Source organism: Ambystoma mexicanum, chromosome 9, assembly GCF_040938575.1.
Source record: "Ambystoma mexicanum isolate Mex_15411 chromosome 9, UKY_AmexF1_1, whole genome shotgun sequence".
NCBI lineage: Eukaryota > Metazoa > Chordata > Amphibia > Caudata > Ambystomatidae > Ambystoma > Ambystoma mexicanum.
The window spans coordinates 1,321,523,003-1,321,537,472 of record NC_090931.1 but is presented as its reverse complement, the minus strand read 5'-3'; the positions used below and the strand labels follow the sequence as shown (position 1 = coordinate 1,321,537,472).

Sequence of the window (14,470 nt, the reverse complement as noted above, 5' to 3'; positions counted from 1 at the left end):
CTAACCTGCCAGGCCTTACCATATAGTGCATCAAGTCTGGTTTACTAGCCTGCCAAACTTGATGTTAGTAGCTTTTAGTTCTCTTGCACTGAAATTGATCTTTGACCCTTATCCATTTCACTGGTGGGCCTTGCACGTTTCCATTTGGGTCCAAACACTGTTCCTGTGTTTTGACAGGATTTCTGTTCCCACTTTACTTTTTGCCCATTTAGACAGACCTGGTATACTCTCCTGCCACGTACTATACCCCGTATAAGAGTATGTGCCTTCGCTGTTTTCTTTTGCACCCCTTGGTATGGATATCGTTATTTAATGTAAAAGGATCATGTTTCTTTAATTCAGAAGGCCCCATTCACTGGGGCGAGGAAGTGAGTGTGCATCCAAGGAAACGAAGGGGAGAATAGAACCAAGAGAGAGACACTGGCAGACTTAGACTGGGGAGGCCCCAACCTACGTAGCACCTGGAGACTAAGGGAACCAGGGAAACGTGCGAGTTTCAAACTCGCTGGAAACTGCATAACAGGCCGCCAGACTAGCGGCGGCCCCGCCGCATGAGAACCCGACAAGGCAGAAGCCCAAGAAGAGGTGGTGGCTAGACCTCGGAGAGAAGCACGTGTTGGACAGCTGTGCTGCACAACCTCACTGATACCACCGGCAGGACAAGGTCACAGTTTACACCGGCAAGCAGCCGAACACTACAACGCAGTAACAAGATGGAAGAACAAGAGGAGATGGACGCCAGAGCAGAGAAGGCGCAGGTGGCACAAGAGCAGAGAGACAGAGCTCCCGAGAAAGAAGGCTTCAGAGTGCGTTCTCCTTCAAGAATTAAGGTAACGGGGAGAACAGGAAGCCCGGGAGGATTCAAGGGAATCATTGTTATAACACAGAGTTAACTTGTCACTGTAGAAGTTAAGAAACAAAGTTAACTTTGAAACAAAGTAGCTACAAAAGTTGTGAATCAAGAGAAAGGATTGTTGAAAAGCTTAACAATGTAAGAGAAAGCCAATGCATAAAATATCCTGGGAAAAAGTGAAAATAACTTGTCATCCTGTACAAGATCCTTAATCCACACAGATAATTTGACACAGTACAAGTTCTGAAACAAAGTTAACTTTGAAACAAATTAAATATAAAGGTTGTGAATCAAGACAACAGATTGTTGAAAAGCAGAAACAATGCGAGAGAAAGTAAATTCATGACAATACGGTGGGAAAAAGGGAAAGTAAGTCCTCATCCTGTACAAGACCAATGCACTAATAAAGAGAAAGGAAGAGATGAACCAGAGTTCAGAGGAAGTAGGCAATTGAGCCAAATACAAAGTTAAATTGACCAAGATAATTGGAACTGTTATTACCCAAGACAGCAAGAATAGTAATGTAAGATTATTTGTCAAGAAGGCACTGAGGCCCAAGGCCCAGTATGCAGAGCTAAGAAAGAAACCCGAAAAGGGAGCTCCGGAGACCAAGGACAACTCAATAACACAATTGAAGAACTTAAGAGACTGACCAGAGAAGTCACAAGAGACTATTTGCGGATTCGATATTAAAGACTGGTACTAGAGGTACCCCTCAGGAGAAGAGAGTCATTCTTTGGACGTAAATTAGTTTTTCATAAGTGGTAAAGTCAGTTAGGATCGTTTTTGGACTGCTGACTTATTTCTTTGGGACACTCACGACTGACAAACGAGCACCTTATTTAGTAACAGAGGTAGGGACCAGCCATAGAGATAGGGAAAGTTAGGCCTTATAGTCTTACGTTAATACAATATCGTACACCATGCCATCTGAGAGGCCATGCCCTTCTTCTGATTCACCACAAGGAGTACTCTCAAACATTTTCTAGGGGGCTACAATGTTCAGTTTGGTCTTTATCCAGGGCCTGTAATGATTAGTGGCCCCTAGCGGTAGGTGAACTCTTCCAAAAGTGACTCCTGGCATGCTGTGGGTCTTGTCAGGATGTAAACCAAGCCCCCCACCCCAACATTGCCTCGAAAGTCTCCATCACCCCCTCCAGCACCTTTGCCCCACTAACGCACTCACTCATCCAAGAAGGGTTAATACTTTCCAGTGCAAGATCTCTCACTCAGGGCCCTCATTTACTAACACTTGGTGAACACAACTCCCCCGGACAAATCTCTAGGATCGTTTTAAAAGTATGTGCGACTAAACCTCCCAAAATTCGGGTGGTCAGAGCTTTAGACGAACAGTAACACTCCCATTTATTGGCCACTGTTAAAAACTCTGAGCCTCCCAAAAACACCAATATCTCCATTGTAATGAAAGTGGATGTTCCATATCTTGCAGTTATAGCTAAGAAATGTTAGTTTACATTTGTGTCAAATGGTGCCTTTTAAAGCAGACTTGCAAGTAGTATTAGAAATACATGAAAGGATTCTAATTTCAATTTGTAGGGAGGTTTGGGGTTCTTGCGCAATGAATAACTGTGAAAAAGAAGTTGTGTGGCAAATTATAAATCACTTTCAGCCAGCAACAATGACCGAAAAAGTAAGGTTGTTTAAAATAAAGAAAATATATATATTTGCAGGACTTGAACAACTTTACCAAGACATTGGCCCTCATTATGAGCATGGCGGTTTGGGAAGTACAGTACCGGTAAGCATGCCGGTACCGTATTTCCCGGACCACCATACTACGGGCTCTCCTCGCGGGAACCGTTTCACCTGCCAGGTTTTTCCTGGCGGGTGTAACGGCACCCGCAAGCAGAGCACGTCGGATGCACCGGCACATGCAGAGTTGTGCCGGGTCATCCGACGTCCCAATCCCCATTCAGCCCTACGGGGCAGAATGGGGATGAGGAGGCCCTTGATTCCGGCACCCGAAAATGGGCAAGTACCGGGTCTGACTAACTCGGCATGAGCAGGTTCTTGCCCATTTACGGGTGCCGGAGAAATGCAACTCCGGCGGCAGCCGTGCCGTTTTTGAAGGCGCGGCAGCCGTGCCATTTTTAAAGGCAAATTGGCAAATGCCATGCATATGAGGAATGAACTTTGGCATTTGATGCTTCACTTGGCCTAACATGTACCTGTGAGGCTGCACCGTACCTTACGCGTGCTAACTAGCTCAGCTGTCTGGGTGCATGGCTCAGAAAGAAATGTGGGCCTCTTACATGGGTCCAACCTGCCTGTTTCAACCCTGCGGCAGGCCTGATTTAGCACTTTGACCTTTCGAGATTGATAAATTGTGAACCATAAAATGTGGTACTAATTACATGTATGTTTACAGCACTTAGAAGCAGGAGGTATGGCATGCTATGTAAAAACACAAATTATTATACCATGCATCTGGGACATGAACTGGAATTTGATAGTATTACTGTGACTTTTGACATGTGATTGGAGCAGTTTGAAATGTTTAGGGCTGCACCTTACATTTGGTGGCTATACCATGCCTAAGACATTAGTTGCTATATGACTGGAGTTTGAGGCTGTCCTATGATGACAGCAACTAGACACGAGTCCGCACATTACATTTGGTGGCTAAATGATGCATATGAGACATTAACTAGCAATGGATGGCATTACTGGGGCATTTAAGGTTGTGCATGCATATGATATCAGCACCTCCACATGCAGTGCAGTGCCTTTAAAATAAAAAGTTCTACCTAGCTGCCAACACAAAGATTTTTAAAAATTACATTTGTTTTCTTTATTAGAAATTTTAGTTTAAATTAAACTTTTAGCTATTCGTCAGAGAGCTTAGTTCCATAAGTTCAGGCCTTTGATGGTTAGATGGACATTGTCTGCATCGGCTTCTCCAAAACATTCTTATAAAGTCTTGCCATTGTAATTATCATAGAGGTCTGTGTTCCACTCAGTAAAAATGTCCACCATGCTTCTGCCGTCATTGCCCGAAATTTGGCCAAAAAGTGTCCAACATACAATGTCCTTTCTGAACTGAAAGCAGGGCAAGTGGTAAATAGATGGGAGAGAGCTTCTTTCAACTCCTTAATTTTGCAAAATCTGCAACCATTATCACAGACTACTGCTTTAGACCGGACAGCCTGGATTTCCTTGGAACTGCAGAGGTTGAATCGAATCCTTATAAATGTTGTTCGTATCTTTGCATCTGGGCATTTCTTTAGATACGGTTAGATTTTTCCCTGCTTTCTCGACTCCGCTGCTAGATGTTTATGATGCTTCAATTTAGTTACCTCATCTATTGTACTTATCCAGGCTTGTTCTCGAAGTTTCTTCTTCACTTTTCCAGGGTTTGTCAGTAGCTCTTCCAAAGAACTCTATGTATCCAATAGGAGCGTATTGCAATACTCGCCGTTTTGTTATGACCATTTACTAGTTCTTGGTTGATCACCTAGATCATGAACGGCAGGTTTGAACTTCTGCATTTCCCAAAAAAGCTGAGGGTTTTCCATGTTCTTTTCAATAAATTTAGCCCTAATTCCTTTCTTACTACTTGTATGAGAATTGAGCATGGGAGGCCAAGGACTTTTTTTTCCAAAAAAGCCCTTCTAGAAGTGAGCAGACTTTAAGAGGTAGATTCAGAAGAATGTCAGCACCATAGGTTAAGGCTGGAACGACCTTAGCTGTAAAGAAATCCAGAATTGGTTTAAGCGAGTACCTGCAGTATTTGCGTTTTAGGGTTAGTGACTGGCTAGCCAGTGCATCTGGCTTCTTTTTTAGGATTTCAGAAAAGTGGATCTCGACTTCAAAGTTAAGATCTTCGTTTTCAGTATGTTAATTTCTAAGTTGTTTTGCTCCGTATACTCCTGCAGTCTGTGCAGCAGCCTTTGTAAATTCACTTCAGTATAATGAAGGAGTACCAAATCATCGGTGTACAATAGATGTGTAACTTTCATTTTTCCAAGCTTGGGAGGAAAATGTATGGTTTGCTCCATAAACTCTCCCAAATCAGCTATGTACAGATTATAGAGCGCGGGTGCCAAGGAGCATCCTTGTTTAACACCTCGTTTAGTTGGAATTTCTGTGCTTAACGTCCCGGTGGCAGTGAGGCAGACTCCTATAGTTGTGTTAGTGTAGAGTCTGCTCCAATAAGTCATCCAGACAGTTCCTTTCTGCTAGCTTCTTCCAGAGGAGATCTCGGTTCAGGTTGTCAAAGGCCTTGGAAAAGTCGACGAAAGCCAGATTGAGTGTCTGATTCTGGCTTAATGTCTGTGCTTTAAGTAGGTCAAGCAAAAAGGCTGGAGGGGAGGTCCCCAGCCCCTTGACGGAACCCGCCTGGAACTTGTCGTCTAGACCATGTGACTGTGACCATGCTGTCAATCTTTTTTAAAAGTAAAGTTGCGTAGATTTTTCCTGGCAGATCCTATAGGCCAATCAACTTGTAGTTGTGAGGGTCAGAACCGGTGCCACTTTTGAATAATGGGATAATGTGTGCAGTTTTCCAGGATGGTGGCACAGATTTAGAAGTAAGGACATTTTGGAACACCAGATCTAACATGTTAGCCCGTTGCTCTGGGTTTTGTTTTAGCATGTGGTTGGATACCCCATCCCGTCCCGCGGCTCGAGAAGGGCTCAATCTTTTGATCACAGCGATAAGATCATCAATATCATATGTCATATTCCAGGTGGCTGATGTCACAACAGGAGTATCTTTCTCTGCAAAGGCAAGTTGTTAAAAAGCATACCAAAAAAGGCAATCCAATTTGACTCATAAATGTTGGGTCTTATTTAGTGATCTGATCAAAGACTGTGTCTCCGCTGCAGATTTATTAGCCAAAGATTTGAGCATAGCTTCTGTGTCTTGTTGGAGCAAGACGCTTCTATGGTGGATGCACCATGATTTGTAGTTGGCCTTTACTTGTTTCGCTTCAGTTTTAGATATATCATTCAAGTGCTTTTTAAGGGCCTGTAGGACGTGCCTCATCTCTTTCCTTTTTTGGACCAATATACTATAAAAGTTATACTGAGGTATGCTTTTTAGAGTATGGCACTTGGATTTTCTTTTGGTGCGGTATAGCATCAGGATAGAGATATAGTCCACTGCATTTCCAGGCATCGTTGTAAAAGATCAAAACCCAAACCATATGGCTTTGTCAATACCCTTTTGGTTCATTACTTATCTTCCTCTCTCATAGGATATACATTTATATGTTTTTCTTGTTAGCTGCTCCTTTGTTAAAAGGCATGATTGTGTCAGTCGAAGTGGATGGAAAAAAACATTTCAAATGTTCATCAGAGATGCCCTACACTCACAACAAGAATGGCCCTTATCAGTTTCATTGTTGCCCTGCCTGGTTTTACGGCAGAGAAAAGGTGAGGAAAAGAAGCAAAGCAAATAGTTTGAAAGGCTGCCAGTGGCCTGCAAGCCATATAATGAGCACCCCTGTGTTACAGCATTGCACGGACTTCAGAATCACCATAGTAGGCAAGATCGGTTCTTTCTTTTTGTTGCATTATTTAGTACTGCTACACGTGTCATTCGATTACTGTTCATTTCCTGAAATGGTTACATTTTAAAAAAGCGTGATGGTGCATATTTTGCTAGCTAAAATGTCTATGCACTGTTTCCAAAAAATGTTTCTTTACATTTGTGAACGAACCTAGGAATGCAGGATTGCGATTCAGAAATGGAGGAGTCATGGTCTACTTTTCTGATCGTTGCCAGCATTGGGGTGGCTGCCACCATGATGGGTGGTACTGCATATCTGTATTTCAATGCCTGATCAATGGGGCCATTTGTAAAGGGATATAGCTTACTCTTTTTTCATAGAGACAATCATTTCCAGTGGAAACGAGAGCGATATGTCCAAATGTCCTTCTTAAGTGCTCTATGTGGGCCTGGATGGACACCTTGGATGGTAACAGATGAATATACAATTTATAAAATTACTACTACACTGGTACATCACGTTCCACTCCTCAGGTCCATTTTCCATCCTCACTGACCATGACCGAGCAGGTGGGTGCAGTCTGCAAATCCAGTCACTTTAAGTTGCGCACCCTACAGAAGGTCCTTCCCTTCATTCCTGGTCACTTTCATGTCCCGGTGGTAGCAGCATTGGTTCTTAGCACCGCTGACTACTGCAATTCACTATACCTTGGCCAAACACGCTACCTGATTAATCAAAGTGCAAATGATTCAGAATGCGGCGGCCAGACCAATTTTTCCGGCCCCTCCCGGCACGTACGCATATGTCACCGCTTTTGAAACAACTTCACTGGCTTCCAATTGAAAAACGAACATTGTTCAAATCCATGTGCCTGGTGCATCGTGCCTTTTACAGGCTAGGAGCTGAATACCTTCAAGAGAAATGTGTCGACTATGTTCCTGCTCTCCCCCTCTGGTCCCAGGCTGCCTTATTACTTTCTGTCCCCCGCTTTAGACGGACCAGGACCGGCGGCCGTGCCTTCTCTGTGGCTGCCGCCAGTGCATGGAACCAACTGCCCTGGGCACTGTGTGCGACCACCAACCATCTGGCCTTCAGGTGGGCCCTGAAGGCCCATCTCATCTGAGGTTCTCCTTGATCTGTTGGTCTGGGCCATCCGCCTCTGCTCAGCGCCAAGATGAACATTTAACATAACATAAAACATTCCACACTGTGTGGTATTAGTTCCTTACATCCTCTAATTTCTCTTGGAATTTTTAGGAAGCCCTTCCTTGTTTAGCTGACAGGTCGACTATCTTATCCAGTGCACACCAGCGTACCAAAATTAAAAACAATTGCCACACAGACTTATCAACTCGCGCTGTACATATAACACAAGAACGTGCACTGTATAAATAGAAGCTGAAACTGTGGATTCACTGCAGTCTGGTGTTCTATGAAAGAGAACATCATCCCTGCACTTAATAGAACATTCCTGCACTTCTATCAAATAAACACAAATACCTGACAATTGAAGTCATCGGGTACATCGAATTTCCTCGCTGTCAATGCAGTGTATATAAGAAGAAGCCAATGGAGTTAGCAAAAATCAGAAGAAAACACCACGGACATAAGCCTGTCGGGCTAAGCAGAAGCATCCGAGAAATAGGCTCAATGATGACCGAGTGGAGTGTCCAAAGATAGAAGCATGGTGGCCACATGTTGTGGCCCTAAATAATTGTTTGATGTCAAAGAAGCTGCAGCTACTAGATACATTTCAGTTGAGGAAACCTTCTCGTCGTGGAGTACATTTATAAAATCGGATTACAAATGAACTAAAAAATCCACCACATACCTCACCTTTAGCATGAAAATCAAGACGATGTTTTAACATATCGGGCCAATTTGTGCCCACATTGGAACTTCGACGATCCTGTTCTAAACAAAAAAGGCTCCTTTACCTGAATGTTTTCTGTAAAGAAGTCACAGCCTTCGGAAGGTTCTTGAGTCGCTTCCTCATGCGGAAGCCTTTCCAAACTGCTTGGATTAAACATGCTGCATGGTGCAACTTCTACAATAAAGAACAAGCAGTTACACGCGAAAAGAACCCCATTTATGTACTTTACAGTGACTAACTAGTCATGCTAACTCAGACCACACATTGATGTCTACATTGTAATGCGTCAGTTTCTTAGTTTGCCCAGAAGAAATACATTTCAGAATGTTTGATCAGCTGCATTTAAAATAACAGGTTTGACCGTTGATTAGTTTGCTCCGTTTCATAATCCCACTTGAATTGTCAGATAAAATATGCATAACCCACTAAGTGCTCAGGAAATGAAATCTACAATTACATGTAAACAGCTGACTCAATTGCAAACTTCATTTCCCATTGGCATGTCTCTGATGGAGTAGGGTCTTTTGCAATAATGTACATTTTCCATAGGTCGGCGCCTTTCATTTTTAATCGCTTGTAAGCATGACATCCCCTGTGACCCACTGAAAGCTTGGAGGCCAGCATCCTCTTACCACGATTCATCAAACTGCACGAGGAAGGAACCCATTTGGTCTTGAAAGCTAGTGGGCTTTTTCTTTTCTTTTTTTTTTTTTTTAAACACGAACATAATGTACTTTTGGTGGGGACAACGAAGTGTACCAACCTCTTTTTGGCTAGTCACTCACCCGAAATGTCCCACTTATTACAGTGTTCATGTTAACATTTGTAGCATTTCACCAAGCAGTTCTTTCTTTGTTTTCACTGATAGAGAACATGTTGTACTAACTTAACAAATAAATAAAAGCAAAACTACAGAGAAAATTCACAGAGCAACGGGCAATCGCACGGTTTCTTTATTTGACAGGAATATACATAACTGTAATTCAACATATAAAATATATGAAGACAAGAAGATTGCCAAAGTGCTTTACAAAGAAGATTTTTAATGGTTTCAATGGCACATGACAAACACGCCGTATCTGGGAGTAGAGCTGGCAAGAACGGCAGAACTTCTTTGGGGGGAGAACTATAGCAAAGTTCTGGACTGCGCACGGTGTACGGTGGATGTCACTGCCACTTTCGTTATATGGAAGAATATCTCTGGTCAAGATGGTGTTGCTGCCTCGGCTCCTGTATGTTTTCCTTAATGTTCCTCTAGTGGTTCCAAAGTCGTTTTTCTTAGAAATGAAAACCTTTAGATCAAGATTTATATGGGCGGGTAAGCAACCTCGGGTCAGCTGGGAGAAATGAGTAGCACTACTGGATTGGGTGGGCTGGCACTTCCCGATTTGGAAACATACTATTTGACAGCACAGGCTCATTTTCTGTTTTATTGGTATGTCCTGAACCCAGATGGGCCACATGCTCATGCCGAAAGGGCTCTGGCTGACCCGTATCTCTTGAGAGCCGTGATTCTCACTGCTCGATCTCACCCGGTTGGGACATGGAATATAGTAGATTGCCATATAGAAATATAGTAGGAACCCCACCCGTTGCATCATCCTCAGCCATGCACCATTAACTCTGACCAGACCCTCTCTTGCCACATCAATGCCATCTTCAGATCATGCAACTTCCACCTCCGCATTCTCAAGAGGATCTTTTCTTACAGTTCATACCCCCACAGAAACTCTGCAATCATGGCCATCATTCTCTCTCGCCTAGACTACTCCAATTCCCTCTATCTAGGTGCTCCTGCCTTTCAACTCAAAGCTTCAACGGATCCAAAACTCTGCAGCAAGGCTCCTCCACACACTCTCCCCTAGAGAGCACATCTCCCCTGCACTAAGGGTACTCCACTGGCTGCCCATCAGCTGACGGACCACCTTCAAAGCCATGTGCATTACACACCTTGCGATCCAAAAGAAAGGCCCTCAATTCCTCCAAAACAAACTTACATGCTACCACTTCAACCGACTCCTCAGATCAGGTTCAGCACACCTTCCGGTAGTCCCCCCCCCCTGTCAAGTTCTCCAGACTAGGAGGCTCCTCTTTCTCTGTCCTAGCACCCACCTACTGGACCTCCCTCCCGCTCACCCTCTGTCACATAGAAGATCACCTCGCTTTCAGGAAGGCCCTCAAAACCGGGCTCTTTCCTCCTGCATCCGTTACCCCTCCCACCTCCCCCTCCCACACAAGTGATGACCAGTGGTAGGCACCCCGGCCCCCCGCAGTCCCTCTCCTACCCTACCCTTTTCCCATTTCAGTAACTTTGCTCTGCCCCTCATGTATCCTCTGAGTACTGCCCTTGCAGTTCACTCCCCCTGAGCCACTGCCACCCCTCCCATCAAAGCAGCCAGGGTTTGGCGCACGGAGGAGTCCAGAGGGCATACAGTATCTCGCACTTATAACTCTGAGAGTGGGCAAGGTATTACACTTATATGGTTTTTGAGGATTGGCAATGTATCGCACTCAAACATACCTTTAGGATGAGCAATGATGTGACAACTGGATTGATGTGGAGGAGGACAATTAGTTGCATATGGATTATGGGCAATGTATCTCACTCTGATGCAATGGAGGGGGGGAAATGTCGCTGCACATGGACATTTTAAGGTGGGAGAGTACTGCACTTGCAATGCATCACACTTACATGAACACTGAGGGTGGGCATTGTATTGCACTTAGATGGATCAGACAGTATTGTTTTGCTCCTAAACGGAATCCAGGTGGTGGGCAATGTTTTACGTCTAGCGAACATATTTTAACCAGTTTACTCACCATAGTGACCACCTTACTCCTAGTCCATAGTCCCCTTTCCTCCATATTTCTGGGACATCTCTCCGTCCTGTGGGACGGGACCGGAGCACTTTGTAAAAAGCATCCAAAATGTTTTTTCAAAAATGTTGTCCTTCCTCTCTTTCTTGCACGGGGCCCGGCAAGCGGACGTAACCCCGCCCATCTCGGCTCCCCCCCATGCATCGCCCATCAGTCCTTTTTTATTGCCAGGTCAAAGACCTTTTAGCAAAAACAGAGGAACCTTATTAGAGGGGACGGTGGGCGGGCGTATGGAGGAAAGGGGACTATGGACTAGGAGTAAGGTGGTCACTACGCTGAGTAACTTGGTTATACTCGTACGTCCCGTCCTCTTTCCTCCATACTTATGGGAGATTCCCAAGCACTCCTTACAGGAACTATGGGTGGATGGAAAAAACCCTTACTGAAAAAGATTCTTCAGCACAGCCTGGCCAAACTGAGCATCAGCTCTTGAGCTCATGTCTAGACAATAATGCTTACAAAAAGCAGATGGGGACGTGGCCAAGTAGCTGCTCTCGCGATGGTCTCCTAGGGGACATATTTCTGAAAGGCATCTGCGGCTGCCTTGCCCCGCACCAGGTGTGATTGAATGCCTTTAGGAGGCTTCAGCCCTTGGACGGTGTAAGACTCTGTAATGCAGGTGGCGATCCACCGAGAAATAGTTGCCTTAGATGCCTGCTTACCTTGTGGGTTACCAAAGATCACAAACAGTTGAGAATAACTTCTATGCTCCGATGTTCTGTCCAGATAGAACTTAAGAGCCCTTCTGACATCGAGACAATGCAGAACCCTTTCTGCCTCTGCGACAGGGTTCGGAAAAGGGACCGGCATGGTCTGGTTGAGATGGAACTCAGACACCACCTTTCGGCAGGAAAGCAGGATTTGTCCGTAGGACCACCTTATCCTTGTGAAAGACCAAGAAGGGATGTTCCACCGACAAGGCCTGGAGCTCACTCACACGCCTTGCTGACGTAAAGGCTACCAAAAAGGACACTTTCCAGGACAGGTACTTGAGGTCCACTGTGGCCATCGGTTCGAAGGGTTTATGGCACAACGCCGTCAGGACCACATTTAGATCCCACGTCGGGTGCGGATTACTGGAGAATAAAGGCGTGTCAAGCCTGCAAAATGCCTCTTAACCACTGGGTTACACAGAGAGTAAGAGCATTGGTCCGTAGAAAGGTAAGCAGAAACCGCTGAAAGATAAGTTCTGCATGACAGAACGTGAACGCCGACTCTGCTAAGAAGGATACAAAGGACAGTACCGTGTTAATTGTAGCCTCCCTTGGGTCCACTTGCTTGTTTAAACACCAATGATAGAACCTGAGCCATTTTCTTCTGTGCTGGGACCTAGTGGAGGGTTTTCTGGCTGCCTGGATAATATGCACGTTATCCGCAGGCAAGTTAAGATGTTCTAAAGACTTGAAATCAGGCACCATGCCACCAAGCTGAGCGATTGTGGGGAGGGGTACCACAGTTGCTGTTCCCCCTGGTGAAGAAGATCGGGGGTCACTGGTAACCTGATCGGTGGACACACCAACAGGTGTTGAAGTTCTGAGAACCAAAACCTGGCCGGCCACCACGGGGCTATGAGTAGAAGAGAACAGTTCACTAAGTTCCTCAATTTGCAAATTGCTCGGTGAACTAGAGGCAGGGGCGGGAAAGCGTAAGCCCTCATATTGTGCCATGGAATCTCAAGAGCATCCCCCAGAGAGGAGGCTCCCAGCCCCCCGATGGAGGCATACTGAGGAAGCTTTTTGTTTACCGCCGTAGTGAAGAGGTCCACTTCCGGTGTGCCCCAACGCAGGAAAATCCATGAGAGGACCTCCGCCTTCAACTCCCACTCGTAGCTGACCATTGTCCGCCGGCTCAGGGCATCTGCTGTGACATTCAGCTGGCCCGGGATGTTCACTGCAAGCAGCTAGACACCATGAAGAACATCCCACTCCCAAATCTGTAGGGACAGAGCCACGAGGGGGGGAGACTTGGTTCCCCCTTGCTTGTCGATGTAATCCATCGACACCACATTGTCCGTGCATATACAGACCACCTTGTTGGCGATGATCGGTCTGAAAGCCCTGAGCGCGAGGAAGATCGCCAGAAACTCCAGATGATTTATGTGGAGCAGCTTGTCCTGAGGCGGTCCTGAAACCCCACACCCACCGACGGGTTGCTGAGAGACGACCACCACTCCAGGTCCGCTCTCATGGAAGCCAGAATCATTATAAACGTGGAGTCCGGATCCACAGCCTGACGCCATGAACTCCGAAGAGCCATCTGAGTCCGCTTCATCTTGAGACGAGCAAGAGGAAGAGCCAACATGCATGAGGCCCAGAAGCATCTGGAACCACCAGGCCGACATGCTCTCCGACTGCGCAAACATCTGACACGTGGCTAACAGATCCGCTGTTCTGTCCCCGGTCAGGTACACCCTGCAGTCGATCGTGTTCCAGCAAAAATCCAGGAAAATCAAGTCCTGCAAGACCGTCATGGAAGATTTACGCCAGTTCACCGACAGCCCAAGATGGAACAGGAGCTGTAGGGTAGACTGAAGATTGCACGCGGCTTTCAACGGGCAAGGGCTGCGCAAGAGCCAGTCGTCCAAACACGGATACATATGGATACCTTGCAGACGAAGATAGGCCGCTATCACCGATATCATCTTCATGAAGACACGCGGCACCGAGCTGAGGCCAAAAGGAAGCACTCGAAACTGGAAGTGCTCCTCTCCCAAAGAGAAACAGAGATACCTCCTGTGTGGATTCCAAATCAGAATATGCATGTACGCATCCTGAAGATCCACCACGCTGTTGAATTTCTCTTGGGATAGGAAAAGGTTGAACTGGGAAAGGTCTAGGATGGTGCGCATGCCAGCCTGGTTGAGTTTGGGCACCGTAAACAGCTGGGAGTAGAAGCCCTCCCCTCGTTCCCCAAGGGGAACGCGTTCCACAGCTCTGAGGTCCAGAAGTTTCTGCACCTCAGCATTCAGAGAGGGCAATCCCGACAGCTGGAAAGGAGGGTTGAAGGGTGGGGTAGGGGTAAGCAGAAGCCCGCCCGAGCGACTGACAAGACCCATCTGTCTTCGGTGACAGTCTGCCACGCCTCCCAATGAGACGCAATGCGTCCTCCCACCGGGGTCTCGTGCGAGCACGGAGAACCCTCATTTTTTAGGTTTTTCAGTGGTGTTGCCACCTGAACCTTAGGAGGAGGCTGAGGAGCGGGAGAAAAACCAAGCCCATTGTTGCCTCCGGCGGTTATTCCCCAAAGGGGTATCTGCCCTACGAGATTTCCGGTCAAGGAAGCCCCTGAAACCAGAGGACGGCCGACTCTGCGACAACAGTCTCTGAGTTTTAAAGGGAGTTTTAACTAGGACCGACAAGGATTTACCTGTCTGAGTGCTATCCTTTGTCTTGG

The 14,470-nt window shown here is 46.0% G+C and overlaps 1 protein-coding gene across 1 annotated transcript in view; it reads right to left on the bottom strand.

Moving 5' to 3' along the window:
- The window catches only part of IQCB1 (IQ motif containing B1), a 786,328-nt gene that overhangs the window by 202,372 nt on the left and 569,486 nt on the right, over window positions 1–14,470 (bottom strand). The window contains exon 9 of the mRNA XM_069616694.1: window positions 8,265–8,374. Coding sequence (XP_069472795.1) covers window positions 8,265–8,374 — 110 coding nt within the window. The remainder of the gene's footprint in view (window positions 1–8,264; window positions 8,375–14,470) is intronic.